The sequence below is a fragment of the Aquarana catesbeiana genome, linkage group LG11 (genome assembly GCF_042186555.1).
Source record: "Aquarana catesbeiana isolate 2022-GZ linkage group LG11, ASM4218655v1, whole genome shotgun sequence".
NCBI lineage: Eukaryota > Metazoa > Chordata > Amphibia > Anura > Ranidae > Aquarana > Aquarana catesbeiana.
Window position 1 is genome coordinate 261,834,335 of NC_133334.1, and position 21,694 is coordinate 261,856,028.

The following is a 21,694-nucleotide window of genomic DNA, read 5'->3' on the forward strand; positions in this document are numbered from 1 at the left end:
TAGCTGGATCATTTTGCATTTTTTTTTTCAGCAAAAGAGCCCCGATGAAGTTTTAAGCCCCCCCCCCCCCCCCCCCCCGAAACATGTTGGCTTTTAGATTACAGGGCAAGAAATTCTAACTGGACTGAAACATTTGTGGCACCCCCATTCTTCTAATACTTGACATACACCAGGGCTTACTTGGGATACCATGGTTTTGACTTCAAATTTCAAAGATCTAGCATTCCACTGACACATGAATTGTGTGAACTTACTGTGAACTAAAACTTTCAGAAATGTCAACTTTAAGATCGGTATATCTAAAGGAGGTTTCAAATAACTGAATTTGCACCTACAAAACCAGCAGACCATGTCATCCATCTGGAAAGGGGAGGACAACCCTCTGTGTACCAAGATCTTACTCAAAGCAAATTTCATAAAAATCTCAAATGGTAGAGAAAAAAAAAAAAAAAAAAAAACAACCCTTACCAGATCAGAGCCACCAATGCCAACATTTACCACATCAGTCATGGCTTTTCCAGTGTAGCCTTTCCAATCTCCACTACGGACTTTCTATAGAGAAAAAAAAAAAAAAAAAAAAAAAAAAAAAAAAAAAAAGCACGACATTAATCCCAGTCCAGTCATGTTTAAACTAACAGCTATAACCATCTAATCTGTGCAGATGACTATACCTGGCAAAACCCTTTCATCTTCTCCAAGACTGCATTGACCTCCGGCATGACATCTTTACCATCCACATTAATGGGAGTGTTGGAGCGATTTCGCAAAGCGATATGAAGCACGGCACGGTTCTGGAATAGTAAAAACAAGATGAAGAGGTCTTTGTACTCTATATAAATTTATTAAAAGCTTGGCACATGTAACCACGACTAGACACATCAAGCGCTTGGGCATCAATTCATTTCACTGGACAGAATTTATTCTGCCCATTGAAATTAAAAAACACTCGTGATGTGCCTAACGTTTACATGCATCATGTGTTTTTTCTGCCAAAAAGTGCTGCTCCTGGACACGCTGGCAGTGGCATTTTTTTCTGCCTCTAAACGGCCATGTGTACATGGACACATTTAGGAGGCAAGAAAAAAAAAAAAAAAAAAAAGAAAATTAAAAATAACCGCAAGCAGGGGTTTTAATAACCAGTGCACAGGTTACCTTAAAGTGGTTGTAAAGCCTTAAGGAGAAGTCCAGCCAAAGCTGGTTTGGCTGGGCTACTCTTATGGATCACGAGTGCAATTCGTTTTGCACTCCTGTTTAACTGTTTTCAGCAGAGAGCGGGCTGAAGCCTGCTCGGCCGACGTCACCGAGATCAGTCCGGGCATCACGACAATAAAGTCTAGCTCTGCCAGGTGCCTGGACATGCGTCTCAGGACGCCGCTGAGAGCCTGACACGGCCGCTCCCTCCCCCTCCACAGAACAGCACTCCAGTGAGCGAGGTGGGAGCAGAGAATTGACTGACAGTCTGCAGCTCTGAAAATTGAGTGATCGGCAGTGTTTGATTGCTCGGTTCTCAGTTTAGAGGTGCCAGATGCAGCATTGGACAAACAAACCCACCCTTTACTTCTCTTTTAATGCATTCTATGCATTTTTTCTTACCCAAGTCCAATCCAGCGACATGACCAAGAGCAGTGGCCCCCCGCCGCTGCCTCCCTCATTGGACAGATTGATAGCAGAAGGAGCCATTGTCAATCAAAAGCTGTGCCACGGGAGTGGGGCCAAGTCCCGCTGTCTATTAATGGATGTAGCAGTGGGACTAAGCACGCACAGGTGCCCCCCATGGAAAGCGGCTTTCCGTGGACGCACCTGCCAAAGAGGCGCCTGCAGCGCTGTCGGGAGACCCCAGAAGGGGATCAGGGCTGCTCTATGCAAAACCATTGCACAGAACAGGCAAGTATGGGCATGTTTTTAAAATAAAAATACAGAGGCGTTAGGAGTACTGTGTCTATGAAGAAGCTGAGTTGCCTCCCTAGGACAGCTGCATGTTAGTACTACAGAACACCTTCCCATCTCCACACCATAAGGGGGAGATATTCTGTAGTCCAGAGAGAACAGAGTAGGGCTGATTTACACTTATCGGACAGGTATTACAATTCACTTTCAATAGTATGCTATTGAGCCCTGAAAAAATATTTGCTTTCTAGCGAGATATTATTTGACGATAACAGCCAATACAAACCAAAACACACCCAGAGAAGGGTAGAGCAATTCACCTTCATACAATGAACACAAAAAAAAAAAAAAAAAAAAAAAAAAAAAGAGCCCTCAGGTGAACCCACCACCTGCTGCCAATTGCTGTGTGAGCCGCTCCTTGTTATACTAGAGAGATTATTGCAGAGTCATTACACGACAGTTTATCTGGAGATTGAACAGGACTGGAGGGCGGCAATGCTGGAGGAGCCAAGATGTGCCATGGACTGTACAATAAATTGGCAAAAAACTATTCCATGCTTGGCAATATTTTTTCCTCATTTCACTATGAACACCAATGCATCTTACAAAGGCAATGCAACCCCCCAACCCCCCCTACAGTCCAACAATTCCCCCTCCCCACCCCTCTACAAAGACCAGCACAGGGCTTGCAAAATGTAATCCCCTATGCTATAATGTTTTCTTACATGGCATATGCCTAAAGACAATTAAATTTACTGGTCATAGGCCTGTTCCTGTTCTAAATCCCTAGACGCCCACCCCTATATTACTCCAGTGAATTGCCATAAGCCATGGTGTAATTGTGTTATGCCGCGTACACACGATCGGAATTTCGGCCCGCAAAAGACCGATGAGAGTACATCGGAAAATGCGACCGTGTGTATGCTAGATCGGTCTTTTGCTGGCCGAATTCCAGCCAGCAAAAGATTGAGAGCAGGTTCTTAATTTTGCGGTCGGGAAAAGTGTCCATCTGAAAATGTCTGTGGCAATTCCGACTCACAAAATTCCTACGCATGCTCGGAAACAATTCGACGCATACTCGGAAGCAGTGAACTTCATTTTCTCGGCTCGTCGCAGTTGTGTACGTCCCGCGTTCTTGACGGTCGTAAGTTCAGCGATGTGTATGCAAGGCAAACTTGAGCAGAATCCCGTTGGAAAAGCCATCATATCTTTTTCCGACGAGAAGTCAGATCGTGCGTACGTGGCATTATGGAGCAGAACTGATCACTTTAGGTATATATTTGTTCAAGAAAAAAGCAAATATACTGCACATTTAACATCTGCAACCAGCAGGTGGAGCACTCAGGGCTTCTTCATCCAGCCAAAGTACTTATATGCTGTGAATATCCTGTGTGGTGAATGGACCTGTATTGGTTGCTACTGGTAACTAAACTCTACAGTTTTCTTTAAAATAAAATGCACGGTTCACACTCCCTTCATCCAAGCATTGAAGATGTACTATAGCTTCTATGAATGGAGGAGGTGGACCATGTATTGACATTGTATTTTCACCCATCCGCCCGTCCTCCATTTATAGAGCGCTTTCCTTTAATGGAAGCTATACCACAGCTTCTATGAATTTTTGGGGGGGGGGGGGGGGGGGGGGGTGTTTAAGTAAAGGACGGGCATACTTGGCACTCTTGGAAAGTGCCTGCAACAGGTCCCTCAGCTCCATTAACCCCCACAGCACCAGAACATTAAAGCTGCAGGCTATAGGAGGGGGTGGAGGGCAGGACATAGGACTTCAACTATGGCAGCCAGCACCAGCACAAAGGACACATTGGACTAAATGTAAGCAATGTACCTTATGCTGATTGTTCATAATTAAGCTTCAAATAAACATTGATATACAAAAGATATTTGGCTGTAAAGCTAAAGGTTTGTACCTCAGTGAAGTTGATCTTCTCCGCAGTGAACATGCGCTTTCTAGCTGCCTCAACACCTCTTGATTTGGCCTGAAGGAAAAAAAAAAAAAAAAAAAAAAAAAAGAAGAGAGAAGGAAGAAGGGGGAAGAAGGAGGTTACAAATATCCATACAGCAAGCAATAGGGAAACCCTCCATCTCTCCCACACTCAAACAATAGGGCCTCCCACAGAATGGAATGAGGACCCTCCTGTTCCTCTGCACAGCGAACAGCGAGTACCCTTTTGTTGCCCCCACATAGCAAGCAATGAGGACACCCCCACATGCAGCAAGCAAAGAGGACCACCCCCCCCCCCGTTTCCAAGTAGCAAGCACTGAAGACCCTCCTGCTCTCCCACACAGCGTGAATGAGATATTTAGAAGATCTAGAAGAACATGGAAGTGTCAGCAGGGCCTCTATCAATATTGGTCAGGTGACTTGGTGAATAACATGTCCCTCCATAATACATTGTAATAGATTTCGGTGCTCCGTGACATCTACAATGGGTCATGACCCCGTGTATGCTCAATGAACTCCACCGAGAACAAACATTATGTATGTTATCCCACGATAGAGATGCTACAAGTGGTTTTTAATATTCCCCTTATCCTGTGACCTAAAATTACCCCAATGTAGGCTTTTGGATTCATTGGACAAATAAAATGGCAGCAAGCCAATAGAAAGAAAGAATTTGTCCCATGCTGAACCCCAAAACCTGTGTTGTCTATTCTATGGAACACACAGCCTCTGCTGCTGAAGGACTACAACTTCCAGAATACACAACACTGAAATGAACAGACTACCTACCAGTTCTATGAGCAGCTTTAAGACCTCTTCAGTGATGAGATTCTTGGAGTAATCCACCAAGATGTCTCCATTGCCGGTCTGCAGAGTTTTACTGGAAAGAAAAAAACACGGAAGAAACCGATTGAATAGAACACATTACATAACCTCTCCATACCTCAATTCCATCTGACCACTTGCTAAAATTACCAGGTTGCATCAGCCCACCTCAACCAGGTTTACTTCAGAAGGTTGCTTGGGGGGTTCCTTGAGTAATGGTGGATTGAGCTTCTGGGGTCGGACCATCAGGTTAGGAGGACACTACACTGACCACCAACCACTCATCTATAAAGAGCTCCTCTCCCCACCAACCACTGAAAACCAGGACTACATCACTTCTCCAAAGGCCCACTACAATGTTTAATATCAGATTTTTTGGGCATTTTTGGTAATCTGAACAATTGTGAGGGGTGTTAAAATGATCCGTTATGGGCATCACGTTAACCAAATACCACACTTTTTTAAAATTTAGGGTTTTTGGTTACAGTTTCTAGGGCAACAAGAACCTGTTACATATGGAATTAACAGCAAAACGTAGGGTGAAGGAAGGAAAAAAAAAAAGTGCTCGTTCGATTTTCTAATCGTTAGTGGGGGTCGGGTCAACGTTTATTTTCAACTACAGTGATGGGAATATTTGGAGATAATAGGGAACTTCTTGGTCATTGTATGTATTGTATGTGGTTTTCGTTCAGAAATTACATGGATTTTAAAAACAGAATCTTAAAAACAAGTTAAAATTTCCAACATTCTTTCATTCAGCGAATGTACAAAAATTTTTCTTCTGAATATTCTCATCTGAAAATTGATCCGTGTGGCCAGCATAAGGCTCGGTACACACCTATGCAGTTTGCTTTTGATCTGTTTCTGCAGTGCTTTTTGCGCACGTGATTTTGCTGCGATTTGCGTTTTTTTTTGCCAATATGTTGTTGGTCAGATTAAAAAACACAAATTGCTGCAAAAACGCATTACAAGCTTTTCTGCAGCCTCTCCATTGAAGTATATTGAAAAAGAGAAGCACCTTTTTTTTTTTTTAAACGCAAAAAGTCCCTGACCCTTTCCAAATGCACTGCGGCTGAAAAAGAGCATAGATGTGAACGTGTCTCATGAGAAGCCATGTAGGTGAACTGTGGTGTGTTTCTGCAAGAGGCACATGGATGTGAGCTAGGTCTAGGACAATAACAGTAGGAGGGATCGAACTATTGAGTTTGGGAAATCTCCAGGCTAATTTATTTGAAGGACTATAGTCAGGACAGGGAATTGTTCTGACAAGTAGTGGGAAAAAAAAAAAAAAAAAAAAAAAAAAAAAAAAAAAAAAGCAGCAACGGTGACAGCGGCGGTACCGGTCAACCCAATCACGGTCCAGAGGGTCGCTACCTTTGGAGGATCAACCTATAAAAGGTTGGTAAATCAGGTCAGGGTCCAAGCGTCCCTAAGAATGGGTTAAATATGGGCCCTAGAATATTCGTGATTGGAATTGTTGGATGGGGAAGAGGTTTTCCAAGAGGGTTAAACTAAGTATGGGAAGATCTGTACCGCACTCATCACACAAAGATGACACGGCCATATGACTTCAGTTGCCCAGTCAGATAGAGGAGCTAACAGAGCAAAGGATTTGGGTATGTCTGAATTCAGGGGGACATCCTCCACACCTAAGGTATGTGCCAAAAATGTTCCATCCCTGGGGTTTCTCTGCAAGAATAAATCCCTGGAAGGCAAGTTTTTTTTTTTTTTTTTTTTTTTTTTAAATTGCCCCCATACAGACGGAGAAGGAGCTAATGAAATGGGATGGATTTCTGAAAGAATTTCAATCTTACCAAACAGAGGTTATGGGTTTAAGAAGTACAGGTTATTATAGAAAACATGCTGATGTGTGATGTCTAGAGTTAGCCTTTAACCTAGCTAATTGTGTGCGGAATATGCAATATATGTCGTGTCATGTGATGTTTGTCTCAGCTGCTGACAACCCACCAAAATGACCCCCCCTTCTTTCTCACCAGATCTGTGAGAGTGTAAAGCAAACTGTATTGACATGCAAATTACCTGAGCCAAGATAATTATCTGTAATAGTGAATTGAAAAGGTGCATTTACTAAAATGTGTTTGTTTTCCAGCGAGACAGTTCTGCGAGAGGTTTGTGGTGAGGCATTACGATTTGTTGATAAAATGGTACCGCTAAAAGGTTTATTACGAGTTGCTAATTTTTTTCTCACCAAAAAGGTGAATACATTTTTTTTCCCTCTTTTTGGGGGAATTATTGGTATACCATAAAACAAAAATCCACATGGTATTAATAATGTATTAAGCAATTCATAATAAGTTGAGCTCAACCAATTTTGGGTAATTTAAAAGAGTGCACTGTTTATGTAATGTATATTTGTTTCATATGCTAAGGTCTTGTTACAGGTATAAAATCCATTGGTTTATTTTGTTTCTAGAAGGAAAAATGTAATGTTTATTACTTAAATTTTATTGGCGTTTTATCCCTCAGATTCGATAATTGGGTTTCATGGCTTGCAGAACAAAAAGGATATCACAGCCTCCATAGACAATTTCTCTTCTTTTTCCGGGTTTCAGCACCATTATCTAGTTGGTGCTTCTATTTGTCAGCCCATTCGGCTGTGTTTTGGACTACCCAAGTGTGTGTGTTGTATGTTATAATCCAATTCTAAAAAAAAAAAAAAAAAAGTGGCTATGCTGACTTGTGTAGTTTTGTTTAAGACTGCTTAATCCCCCTGCTGTTATTGTAATTACACACCCAGCCAGTGCTCTCTTTTCAAGCATGGCTTTTTGCCTTACGCTAAGGTATGTGTTAATGTCCCTAGCAATCTATGTGTCCCCAAGTGCATTTCAAGCCTGCTTCCTGCCCAGTGTCACTGTTTTTACGTGGCTATTTGTTACCAATTGTCTAATGTGTCTGTGGCGTATCTGTCACCAATCTGTGCGTTTTCAAGGCACACCGGTCGGCTCGAATTGTGCCCCTTACTGTTCAGCGATCCCGGCGCCTCAGTGCTGCAAGGGATTTTTCTTTGCCTGTTGTGTCTGGTAGCAGCAGTTCCTGGAGCTGGATACACATTATGCAATTTTTTTATTGTTCGGTTTCCTTTAGATTTACCTTCAGATGTGTACTACGAGGGACTACCTGATTGCTTAAAAGATGTGTATAGGTCTGGACTCATTGTATAGTTTTGGGTGAACCTGGAGAAGAGTTGTGTAGAAAGATTGTGTGGTGTGTTACCAGATCTTGGCTGTTTCAAGGACCCAATCACGGTCCCTACCGTGCCAAGCAGACGGCCAGGTAGGGTCGCATCTCAGATAGCCCAGGCTGGTCTTGAACGCATGGCCTTCCATTTAGTGCTCCAGTTTCTTTACCTCTGAGCCACACCTCAGTTCCTTTCAGCCTGCTTTCCAACCATGCCTAGTTCAGCATGAAGTACTGAGGGCGATACTCTGATTGCACCTGTCACTCTTGGATCAGCTGAGACAGGTTACCTAATCTGCTGGGTATAAAAGACTGCATTACTCTGAGGGCCTTGTCAGTTCATTGTCTCTTGGTTGCCAAGTGTTCCTGTTACGGTGTTCCAAGACTGACCCTGGCTTCTGACCCTGGCTCAGTTTATCGTTTATGCGGTCTTCCGGAATCCTTGACTACGGCTTTACCTTGACTATCCCTTGGCAATTTCCTGTTAAAGCCCCCGTGCACAGATTCACATCTCAGGTAGCTTCTTACCTTGTTACCGAGTGCTGTGTGTATTTGCAAGGGTGAGCATACATCTCTGCAAAATGGACTCCAAGCAAGGTAAGCCCTTACGGACCTTCACTTTGGTTATAGGTGTGTGAGCATGCTGTATTCACCTCAGTTATTACCCATAGGTGTCCTTCCTGTCCTAGACTCCTTGTGTACCTTAACTAGTTGTCTGTTCTCCATGCCAGGAAGACCAGCGCCCCAGTGCTGCACTATGCCCCTGTCATTCATGTGAGTACTGTCTGAAGAGTGTAGGCAATTTATTTTGTATGGGTGAAGAACATTGATTACCGAAATGATAGGAGGGAAAAGGTGTGCAGCCTCTATAAAGAATCGAGTGTACCTGTTGGCAGGTGGTTTTCAATCCGGGTATTCAGACTATTTCCCATACTTAGGATAAAGAGAGGCTTAATAGAGACTGCCGTTGGAGCTGGAGGTGGGGCACTGGGTACCTTAAAAACACTATGGAGCTGGAGATACTCGAGACCACATTGGGAGGTCTTGTGCTATAGATCAGGGAAGGGGTTAGGAAAGCCAACTTGTTCTGTTCAGCATCCAAGACCTTGGAGAAGTGACCGACTCTCTCAGTGGGTCAATTTTCACTTTACAAGGACAGGCAGATGAGGGTAGTATCCAGATATCATGGTCAATCTGGGTACTATCCTATCAGACCCTACTATGGTTTGAGTCTGGACAGCCTCAGATGACTGGTACTGATGAGTGCTGGAGAAAGGAAGGTGTTGTGCTATGGGTTAAGGCAACAATGTTGGTACAGGAGGGGTAGGGCCTGGCTGGACATATTGGGGTGGGGGAGTTCTAGAGGTTCGGGAGCAGTCCTGAGGTTGAGCATGGGAGGAGCTAACAAGGAAGTTGGAAATCAGGATGTCTTAGGAGGAGTGAAGAGGACGATTTGGGTGATCTCAAGATCAAAAGAGGTTAATTCAAATATCTCAAACTAAGGTTTCTTAATGGGAAAAGTTCATTCAGGTACAGTCAAGGGCCACAGCTTTAGTAAACTCCACCCAGTTGCAGTCCTGATGTGGGTAACTATTAAGAGACTGAGGTAGAGTATTGTGCGCATTTAAAAAGGAGGACCCTAGACCTATATTTTTCTTTTTTTTGTTGAGAAGCCTATAACAATGAGTAATAACAGGTAGTCAGGTTTACGTAAATTCTAAAAGTTTCTATCAATTTTTATCTCTTTGTTAATATCTGTGTACCTGACCTGCAAATATACTGCTAATGGGAGAAGAATTGCCCTTTGTTATCTTTTTTTTTTTTTTTTCCCCCCCAGCAATCAGCAAAAGTTTGTGCAACTAATGCATTTTTTTTTTTTTTTTTTGAATACAGATTCAATGCTCTTCAACAGTCTTGGTTGGAACAGCATTAAATCTGTAGGGTTTTTCTTCATTATTATTTTTCTTGTTACTCAACTCTTTCCCTCTTTAAATATTATGCTCCAAGTTTTTCTTTTAGTTTCTATCATCTATCTCCTCAAGATAATGTAGCCAAGACATCAGTCATAATTTTTATTTTTACAAATTAGGAGGCGTGAGCATTCCTGCCCAGCAGTACCACATTTTACACCCAGTGAAACTAAGGTATCCCTGGACATCCAGGTCTTAATGTAATTCTACCTCCCCCAGTCTGCCTACTGCTTTAAGCTGAGCCCCGTGAGTAGGTGTGGTGAACCCAGGGACCAGGCAATAGCAGGCAGTCTTGACTATCCCTACCATCAAGCGCCATGGATGATACTGGCCGTTGTTCAGACTCTGTACCCTGTGGGGATCCCAATTTACTCATTCGCATTACACCCCTTATAAGCATTTAGTCTTAATGGCCAACCCGCTGCTCCTGTCTGGCATTCCTCCCATACCTGTACACTGACATTCTCCTTTTTGTATTCATGCACGACTGTCTGGAGGCCCGCTTGACCACCACCTGAAGAAGCAACGACAACCAAGTCATCTCGAGACAAATGTGCAACAAATAAGACTCTCCTGAACTTTCCTTCACCATAATGAAAAGTGCTGTCTCACGGTCCGATCCAAATCGATGCAACCATTACACTGTATTACCAAGTTACTAGATATGCCAGGATCCCGCCATCAGTGTTGGAGTTCTGCTCTTCCAAGGCAGAGGGGTGATGAAACGTTGCAGTACAGACACTCATGGTTCAGATGTGAAGTCTCAAAAAAGGCACCAGGATTTCTTTGCTGTCTCAAGTCTACCTTGTTGGGTTCCAGCGTGTTCAAGAAAGGAAGAGGAGGCCGCAGTGGTGGTGTGGGAAGGGTCGGGGCTTCTGGGCTGTTGTGGGTGGGTACAAAATCATTGGAGGACATAAGTTCAAGAATGAACTTCAGGGGGGACTGTGGTGGAGATTTCATATTTATATCAAGGAGCTTCAAGGGAACCATTGTGAGGACTTTCTAATTAAATTGCCATATAATTTTATAGGAACGTGTGTACTTAATAGCTTACGGCCCAGCTTACTACTTTTCACTGCCTCTCAAAAGCAGTTTGATGTCTTCAAATGGTCAGTTGATAACCAAGTTACCCTATTGTTTGAAGAGATGGCCCTATCGGACGTTGTGTCTCCACTTGGTCTTGGAGGCTTGATATGCCAATTTCGGAACTGGTTATATTAAGATCAAAGAGGGCTAACTGTTTTAAGGCAGACACACCAAAGAGAGAGTCTAATGTTTAAGCATGATGGCCAACTGGACTTGAAATTTCAGCCAATCAGGATTCAATGTCACTTCTGAACCAATGAGGTGATCCTGAGTTTTGATTGGTAGGAATGGGTTACTCTAATGCCGTGTACACACGGGTGGACTTTTCGGCATCAAAGGTCCGACGGTCTTGCCTACACACGATCACACCAAAGTCCGATGGATTTGTACGTGATGACGTTCGACCGGACTAAAATAAGGAAGTTCATAGCCAGTAGCCAATAGCTGCCCTAGCGTTGGTTTTCATCCGTCAGACTAGCATACAGACGAACGGATTTCTCGACTGGACTCAAATCCGTCGGAAAGATTTGAAACATGTTTTAAATCTAAAGTGTCTGATTTGCGACTGAAAAAGTCTGCTGCTGGTCCGATGAAGCCCACACACGGTCGGATTGTCTGACGGATTTGTTCCGTCGGACCAGTCTGGTCGATAAGTCCGCCAGTGTGAACACGGCATAACAAAATCCAAAGCCTAGAGATGCTAAGGCTCTCTTAACCTCATGGTCTGGACACAACATGGCCACACGCAAGAATTTCTGTGTAAAGTATTCTCTTATCGCTTTACTTCTTCCCTAACCTTTTCTATCCTAGGATTTGTCTTAAAATATTGATAGCCTGTGTATGACCATTATAACAATATGCCTATTTGTATTACTTTGTATCATTGGTAACATCTTTGTTTTAAGGTTGTATCATTTGTTATAGTTGCTAACCTCGGATAAATACAAGTTTCTGTTCTGTACAATAGCAAGTTTAAATAAATTAGATTGTTATCCTTTTCGCACAATTATCATTCGTTCTTAATTTCATGGGTTATAGCCACAACCGCATTTGTGGATTCATATATAGATAAAAAGGTTTTAAACCACTTATGTTATGTATCATTAACCATATAAGTGAGGTGGATAAACATAGCCTTGTCACCTGGCTACACCAACAAATAAATGCTCATCATTGCAAGCAGCATGAGGGAGACTCACTCCAGGGCTGGTATTGCGGTGTACAGACTGCTACACTGAATTTTGCAGTCTGATCACTGGAGGGAGGGGAGACTGAGGAAATGCTTCCTCCTGCATGCAGTAGATTGAGGATCTCATCTCAGCCTTGGCAAAGTCACTGACTGGACCTCAGTAAAGCAAGTCAATTTCAGCAACACTTTACATAATCAGTCTCTACCGTCAAGAAACTTAGAGTCTAAGGTCCCCATCTGATATGCATACGTACAGGGCTGCTTTTAGAAACCACAGGGCCCCCACCCCAATATAAACAGTTTACCATTCCTTGAGTTATGAGTGAACACAGTGAGTGATCAGAACCGATCATTAAATGAGTTCATGCAGGAAAGGAAGGGGCTCGTAAATGTGACATTTTACAGGACCCTTCCCCCCCACTTAATAGGATCCTGAAGGATCCTATTGAGTGCTTGCAGCTGCCAGTGGGATAGAGAGGGGGGAAGCCGGCAGCACTGCAGTGGTGGTGGGGGGGGGGGGGGGGGGGGCGGCAATTACTGCAACCAATTCCCTGTATACCTCTTTGCAACAGCTGAAAGCCAGGAGGGAGAGAAGCTAGCTTTCAGCTGCTGCAGACAGCCATGCAGGGGATCAATTCCAGTAATTGCAGAAAAAATAAATAAATAATATTGATATTGATTTCCATTGTCGTGCAAAGTGAAGTTGCATCTGAAATAGACTAGTGTGATCCAGGCCTGAATAGATTGAAATTGAAATTGCAACTCTGCAAACCATTTTAAATTTTATTTTATGCCTTCTCATTAAAAATGATTAATTTTATTCTCTCCAATGTCTATGACTGAACAATGCTTCTAGCTCTCTCCACTTGCAACAGACTCAGCTTCATGAGCACATTAAAAAAAAAAATTGCAGAACAATTTGCATTGCCCAAAAGGTTGACATCATTGACACATTTTGCTCAAGTGGTCCTCTGTTATGAAAGCGGACGCCGTTTGCCAACTCACTTCTGCCCGGAGATCACAGCTGCTTCTCCTGCCAACAACCAGAGGGCAGTCGGGGTTATACGGCATTTCTGAAGGTCGGCTATATATAGACACGGTGAAATATGGGAGAGGACCATGTACAGTGCAGTCCTATCTGCCGCGCACTGTATCTATATCCTTATTCAGAATAAGGACCAGAATTGTACTTCATATATATCCAATAAATAAAAAATTATCTTAGAAGACCCTAAAAAGAAACATTGTACTTTAAAGAAAAATCAATTTCAAAAGAAAATTTTTGCCTATCCAGATCGAGGTCTGCTCATAGGCTCCTTAAATGGTTTAGTCTTATAGTATATCTAAAAAGGCAAAACGTTTTCCTGGTGCCTCCATAGCAGCATACATGTGATGCAAGTATTCTGCCATGGATGGGAATGGAAAAGAAAATTACACTAAGTATGATACACTTTTCTGTTTTTGTTTTGCCATTAGTGACCCAATCGGGGAGATTTCCCATGGTTTCCTGTCTCTCTACAAAGTCACCAGGACAGGAATGCACATGTAAATGTACACTTTAGGACTTGGTGTTCTGCTGCAAGTAAAAAGAAGAATATGCCACATAGTGTAGTAATTTAAGAACCAAAAATCAGGTTTATTATGGTAAATGGTACTGGGACGGGACAGGCACTGTCACTGACAGATGCGTACGAGCTCGCCGCTCATTGGAGTTTTGCAATCTTTGCTGTGTTTTATGTGAGTACCATTTACCATAATAAACCCAATTTTGGTTCTTAAAATTACTACGCTATATGGCATATCCTTTTTACTTGCAGCCCCTGTGCCCCCTGAGGGGCTGAGACATATGGAGATCTAGCCTCGGATCCAGGATCCACGTGAGAAGGAGCCGGTATCAGCGGTTCTGTTTCATGCTGTGACCTCAGTATTAGGAGGTAAGGGGCCACTGCTGATCAGTGTAAGATTGGTGCATGAAGAGGAGCCACTATCCCTTTCTGGTCTATACACCCCACGGTTTCCACCTATCTTATGGAATTCCCTATGAACGAATATCGCTTTTTGTAAACAATCCGATTGACACTACATGGACTGATTTGCTATTTTAGTCACTGGTTTTATTGCACATGGCACTTTGTGGTTTTTTTTGTCTTTGTTGTGTTATATCATACATTAGTTAACCGTATAGATCCATCACTGGTTCTGTTTGCACTGCACACTTTGCTACTATAGTGCGTCCCGAGGTGTGTTGGGACGCACAGCACTGTATTGGTCTGCACTGAATGATTTATACTTCTCACTAGTGTTATGCCGGATCCATTAACAATTCAAGTATATTTGCACTAAGATTTATTAAGCTTTATTGGTATGTAATTTTGTATAATGTATGCACCTTATTGCACTATTGTTGTTGGAGATTAACAAAGTTTATTTTACACTTAGTGCTAACACAATTAACTTATCCCACCCTCTCATAGGGATAGTTCTATATTTACCTAGACTGACATTTTTCTAATTATTTCTGGATTAGCGCAGCACCATACCAGATATTTAGCTTAATGAATAAGAATAGTATAATAGAGTATAAGCCGACCCAAATATAAGCCAAGGCACCTAATTTTACCACAAAAAACGTATTGACTCGAGTATAAGCCTAGGGTGAGAAATGCGCAGCTACTGTAAGTGGAAAAGAGGGTCAACAATGCCCATTTGCATGCCTGACTGTGCCCATTTACAGCCATAGGTCCCCCAAACTCTAGTTGAGGGTTCTTAGATGCCCCCTAGCTGCAGCCAAAATTTGGGGTCTCTGGACCCAAAGGGTCCCGAAATGACATTGCTGCAGATGGACACAGTTGACCGACTTTGGGGCCCCGTATCTCGGGGCCACTTGGTGCTAGGAACCCCAAATTTGGTGTGCAAACCCAGTGGAACTAGCACTACAACATATTCAAGCTGGGGTTCCTAGCACCAAGGGGCCCCAAAGTTGGTTCAGAAAATGTCAAGCACTTTTCTGCAGCAGAAAATCTTGGGGCCACTTAGTGCTAGGAACCCCAGCTGGGGCAAAAATAGTGCAGTTTTGTGTTGAGGCTCATTGAGGGTCCAATAGATGCATAAAATAAAACAAACACACACCTCATCCATTAGGTGTAAGTGGACCCCATGGTTAACATGTCTTGTCAAGGTCATGTTATGAGGCATACATCTGAAAATCTAACTTGCGACCATCATGGTTATACAAGAATTACAATTACTGGAAACATTGGAGTGAAGGGCCACAGTCCATTACCGAACTCTGCTCAGTATGGTGAGATGTTTGTGTGGTCAGAAAATGTGGAACCATAAACCGCGTGTTTCCAAATCCCTAGTACATGAGGCAAAGTATGTGTCAATCTGTATGAAGAAAGCAATCTGAGCCCAACCCCCCCAACCCTGCAGAGTCATGCTAGGTGTACAAATTTTTTTGTTTCTCTTTTTAATGGGAGGGGCGAGGGGGGGGGGGGTGTCCACTAGGGGTGGGTGGGGTCATTTTACACCTATTGGAAAAAAAAAAAAAAATTTTACATTTGTGGGACATTTTCTGACCACAAACCCTCTCACTATATGCCAGTGACAATTCTGACCTAGTGACCCAAATATCAGTTTGGATGAAGGGTCTGGTGTTCAACAAGATGGGCACCTTGCACAGTGGCAGCGGGATGCCAGGTTGGGACACTGCTGTATTCTCTCACCTGGCACTAAAATCAACCCCAGAACCATCAGAAGGAACGATCTGTGGCAACAGTAGAAGTATAGTACCAGCCTGATGTCATGAGGGAGAGAGGTGTGTGCGGGTGGATGATCTGCAGTAAACAGTGAGTGTGCTTCTAAAACACCAATAATGACCAACGGTGAGGGGGGGGGGGTCATTACAGGGGCCCTCGGCACCAATCCCTCCATTGGCTTCTGCTCACCCAACGAATTAAGTTCAAGATACTAAACAACTTACAAAGCCAGCTGCAACTTAGCCCCCCCCCCCTCCCCCCGGAACTCCCTACCCCTATCTGTCACCTACTCTGGCCACTTTGAGACGAAGCCTGAAATCTCTTCAAAGAGGCCTATCCAGCCCCCACCTAACTGTACATTTCCTCCATCAGCCCATCCCCTTCAGCCATTATCTTTTGTAACTCCTGACCCTCCCTCCTAGATAGTAAGCTCCCCCCCCCCCCCCCCCCCCCCCCCTCTTCCCACCCTGAACCTGACCACCAACATTCCCCAGGGCTTGCCCACAGGCCATCCTACCGAATCAGCACACCGGCCACCTCACCTGTATATATGGTAGCCCCTCACAAAGTGAAGGTGCGTCCATAAGGGCAGCCCCCTCTGTCCAGCCACCCCTCCATCACCAATAGAAAGAGTCATGCATTGCATGAATCTATGACTGCCGCTGCCACCCCCCTTTTCGGGCGTCTGAATTACAGTAGTGGGGTATTTTCTTGAAGCACCCGATTAGAACCATAGGCTCCAATAGGTGTCAAAAAAGTTAAACAGCAAGCACCATGCTTGGCGCTCACAGTTCACCCAGCTCTGTTAGAAAAGCGAATGAATATTCGCTTTCCTAACACTGACCCACCTCTCCGCCAATCAGGTCCATAGGTTTGTTACCCGATTGGCTGAAACGACAGGTGCTGCTATTGGACGCCTATAATGAGGAGAGGATGGGGGAGGAGGACAGCAGGAGACGCATGAAAGACCCCGCTCGTTGCCGTCACCCACTGCCCCACCAAGACAGGGTAAGTGCCGGGCAGAGGGCACACTGGCAGCATTTGATTTTTTTCTTCAAAAATTTTTTGGGCCCCCCCCCAAAAAAAAAAAAAAAAAAAATTTTGAGCACCAGCCACCACTGCCCTCACATACACAAACCTGTAAACACACAAGGCTCTGCCCCCCCTGTACACAAACAGCCCCCCTCCCTTTCCCCCACAGCCCCTACTTGTAAAGAAGGTCTTCCTACCTCGTTTTCACAAACCTGACATGTTGCTGAGAAGCGCAGTACAAATCACACGAGGGGTGCACATGCACATAGTAGCCAGAGGTGGCAGTAAAGAGCTCGATGTCTGAGCTCAGTGACAAGAACAGCAGAAGCTGCAAAATAGTTTCTGTAATGCACAGCATGACTCCCCTTCACCCATCCTGCCTTCTTCTGGTCCAGGCAGGCCCCTCAGGCTCCTTTACAATTGTGACGGCTGTACCCCCCTGATGACTGCCCTGTGTCCACTTATATGTACATGACCTCTGTTTAATTACCATTGAATACTGTTTATGTTTGTAATTGTATATTCTGTAATTCTAGAAAAACCTGGAATTGGATAACCTATTGTCCCTGAAGAAGACCTCCACTATCTTTGTTGAAGCGCGTTGGATTTTCTCCTGTCCCATTACCAATGGACAGTTAATCAATAGGTTCTTCATTGGTTTGGTTCAATGCAGTCATACATGCTATGTGTTTTTATTGATCTAACTTTTTATCGGATGTTCTAGTAACCACTTGCCGTCCGCGCTATAGCTGAATGACGGCCACAGCGCGGACCTGAATTTTCGGGAGGCCATCATATGATGGCCTCTCCTTTGCACGCGCCCTGCAGGGCGCACTGATCACCGAGTCACTGAGGCTCAGGTGATCACAGATCCGACTAAGGGGCTGGTCCCTTATGACAGCTGATCACATGACAAACAAAAGCTCGGTAATCATTTTTTTCTCCTCAACCGATCACCGGCTTATCTGCAAGGGACATCGGTCCCGAAGAGGAAGAGGCAATTATACCTCAACTGTGCCCACCAGTAACCCCTGCCATTACCACCTGCCAGTGCCCACGAGTGCCACCTATCAATACCCATGAGTGGTGCAAATTAGTGCCACCTAGCAGTGCTGCCTATCAGTGCCCATTATTGCCACCCATCAGGGCCACCTATCGGTGCCCATCACTGCCACCTCATCAGCGTACAACAATGGAGGGAAAAAAAACCTCTTTGAGGGTAGGGACCGATGTGATTGTACAATGTATATGTAAAAGCGCTGCGTAAATTGACAGCGCATAATAATAATAATAATAATAATAATGCAAAATTTTATAATATAAAATTTTTTTTTTTTTTTTTTTTTTTTTTTTTTTTATTAACTTCAGTCTTTTTAAATTTTTTTTTAACAAAAAATAAAAACCGCAGAGGTGATCAAATACCACCAAAAGAAAGCTCTATTTGTGGGGAAAAAAAAAAAAGACAAAAATTTAATTTGGGTAGTGTTGTATGACCGCGCAATTGTCAGTGCGTCAGCGCTGAAAATTGGTCTGGGCAGGAGGGGTTAAAGTGCCCAGTAAGCAAGAGGTTAAATAAAACGTACTTTAATATTAAAAACTGTTTCTGGTCCATTAAAATCCCACTTTGATTAATTCTTTTGTTGATTGTCTGTACTTGGGATGTGGGCAAGAAACAGTACATCCAGTTAGCTGGCAAAAATTATTCTTAAGCTGTATAGTAAATGGTACGGTCTGCCCTTATTTTATAAAGCTCTGTATAAAATGATCAGCGTTCTATAAATCCTGCATAGTAAGAAGAAGAATACTGTGGCCGACACCAAGGCTGAGGGCCATTACTGCGGCCGCCGACACCAATCTAGGGGTGACGACTGCAGCCACCAGCACCAAGGCTGGGGGGGGGGGGGGGTATTGCAGTCACAGACACCAATTGCCTGGGGTTATTATTGCAATCAGTGACACCAAATGCTGGAGTCACAGCTCTGTTCTCCCAGCAAATACCAGATAGCAGAAGAACCCATGATGAAGAGACAGATAGGCCATTATTAAAAGAAGTGGATGGCGCTTGCTGCATGATGGAATGGACGCCTCTTACACATCACGACGCTCGTACAAGGACGCAGGATGCTACCTAGGAGACGGCGCACAGCCCCCACACACTCCTAGGATGAGTGTACAGGAAAGCCGAGTGCCATCATAGAGATGTGTGCCCCACGGCACGTACCAAACCACAAGGATGAATGAAGGGCACAACTTCAGGGTCACCGAAAAAAAAAATTCAATTTGAGGCCTGACTTCTCCCTACACTGGGGGGGGGGGGGGGGTCTCCCACTCTGCAAACTAAACCAACACTCCACAGCTGACGGAAGTCATTCAGCAAAGCCATGTGCATTAACCCTTGCTGCACAGGATCCTATACAGACTGCAGCTCATCAACTACCTACATCTACTTAATGGACTGAAAGAGAAGACGTGACACAGGAATACCTACCATGGCTACACAGCTGCACAGGGGCCCTTAGGGCCCCATTTACAAGTGTTAGTGTGTAGGCTGTATTTGGTGATGAGGCCCAAAAAAAAAGGGGTGGTCGCCCAGGGGCCCCCATGGTGAACATAAACAGAAACCACAGTCCAAACAGCCGTAGCCCTTGTTCCCACCGGTGTATCTCGTCATGCGACTGAGGTCCAAAATCGCACGACAAGTCACACCCTATTGTCGGCAATGGAACTGTAAGAGCTAGAGCGATGACAACTTTGCAGTGCCGCACCAATTTGGGGAAAAAAGAAAAAAAAAAAAAAAAGGGGGGGGGTCCCTGAACTATTTTTGGCGATTTCAGACGCAATTTACAGCGACATGTGGGCATGAAGTCACAGATGTCAGCCAAGTTGCACCTGAAGTCACACATGTGGCTTTGAAATTGTGCAAGGTCACTTGAAATCATACAATGTAAGATTCGATGGAAACAGGGGGCTACTGGTCCAACCAGGCGCGTCTCTGGAGACCACCACTGAGGGAAAAAAATTAAAAAAATAAATGTGATTTGGGACTTTAATCTGTATTTATTGATCAGTAGATTAATTATGGCCATAGACACTTTGATTTTTATTATTTGATCGCTGAGCTATTCAATCAAAATAATCAAATCAGCAATCATAACTTCCCTTCTGATCAATAAAAAAAAAAAAAAAAAAAAAAAAAAAAACAGATTCAATCAAACTGAGCTGATCGGCCAGAGCAGAAAATATTGATCACGGTCAGTCAATCGGCATCACAGAGATGCTTTGCTCATGAATTTGATCGATCATATGAGATTGCACGGTGACAGCAGAGACGGCCTCAAGGGCTATTTTACTGCCCTTGAGGCTTGGGGGGGGGGGGGGGGGGGGTGCCGCCGGACTGTGGCCACCGGGAGGAGAAAGTCCACCAGCGTCAGTGCCCCGTCATTGGCTAGAATGGGAGGAATAGTGTCCCACTGATGGTGTCAGGAAGGGGAATGGTGCCGTATCATTAGAATAGTTGCCCTAAGGGCCTGATTATACACTATACTGCTGATCCAGGCCCATGATCAGGGTTTACTTCTGTTTCATGTTGCAATTATGTTTGATTTATGAGCCAATTGTTACTTTGTATCTATGGATGTATTTTCAGTTTGCTTCTTTTTATAGTGGAGTAATCATCATGGGATCATTCAGCTTGATAAGCAGGAGAGGGATGCTTAAAATGTCACGTATAGGACCAATAAAATTACAGTTCTACGTGCTGCAACCCTGCTAAAATAATTTCATTAAAAATAAAATAAATATATAAAATTTTTTTTTTTTTTTTTTAATTTTGTTACCATTATTCCCTTCCACTCTAATCACCTGGGGGGGTGGAATCCTCATCCCAGAGCCCATACAGCACTGGAGTTCTGGGATCAATTTCCAGTAGGGACTACCGTTGCATGCAAATTGCATTGCCTCCATTTTTTTTCCACCCCTCTCGTGTTCCAATTTTCACCGATAGCCCAAACATAGGTGGACATCCACCACCCAAACACGCCTCCCCTCCCCAGGTGCATCTTATAAAGGGGGCTCTTCATGGTCCAGCTCAGGACAATTCCTGAGTCTTATTAGCAAATGCAGCCCCTCCACCCTGGCACACAGGAGGTTAACTCAGAGCAGTGCTGCCCTCTGCAGGAGACCCCTCTTCCCTGGCATGGGGCTCATCCAATGACAGCAAGCTGGCAGGTGGGGGGATCTGATGACATCACTGGATTGAAGGCCACTGTAGATGGCACCTTGACCATTGCCCCCTCCACTACCCAGGGCGCCCCCTGCTGGGAGGTCTCACCTGAATTTGGTGAATCTGTCCTTGTCAGCTTCAAACAGTTTCCTGAGGTTGAGGGTGCCATGGTTAGCCTCGTAGAACTTGCTGAGTTTCTGGTAGACGGGGTCACAGGTGAGGGACATGGCTGACCTTACAATGGAGTAATATGATGAGCCCCGGATCTGGAGGAGACAGGAGGAGCGGAGCGGGCTCGGCCTCTTATAAGGGGGACACGGTTGACACTGCGGGAGGAAACTGACACGCCCACCTAGTGCCTGGCCAATAAGAAACTCCCCAGGGCCAAGCCCACTCGCTGATCGGGTTGCTGTGTGATAGGAGGCCCGCCCCCTACGCGCAGGAAGAGTGTCCGCAAAATAGGAGGGCTGGCGGCCATGTTGGCGGAGCTCAACTGTACTGAAGAAGGTAGGATAGTGTCCATATTTGTCTGGCTGGTAGCGGAGACAGATGGTAGGAGGACTGGGA

General features: G+C 44.3%; 1 protein-coding gene across 1 annotated transcript in view; it reads right to left on the reverse strand.

Annotated features, from left to right (window-relative positions):
- The window catches only part of GPI (glucose-6-phosphate isomerase), a 39,223-nt gene extending 17,735 nt beyond the window's left edge, over positions 1 to 21,488 (reverse strand). Inside the window, exons 1-5 of the mRNA XM_073605765.1 lie at positions 21,236 to 21,488; positions 4,637 to 4,727; positions 3,813 to 3,881; positions 672 to 791; positions 469 to 552 (exon numbers count right to left, since the gene is read on the reverse strand). Coding sequence (XP_073461866.1) covers positions 469 to 552; positions 672 to 791; positions 3,813 to 3,881; positions 4,637 to 4,727; positions 21,236 to 21,354 — 483 coding nt within the window. The 5' untranslated portion in view covers positions 21,355 to 21,488. The remainder of the gene's footprint in view (positions 1 to 468; positions 553 to 671; positions 792 to 3,812; positions 3,882 to 4,636; positions 4,728 to 21,235) is intronic.
- Between the last annotated feature and the right edge of the window lie 206 nt (positions 21,489 to 21,694).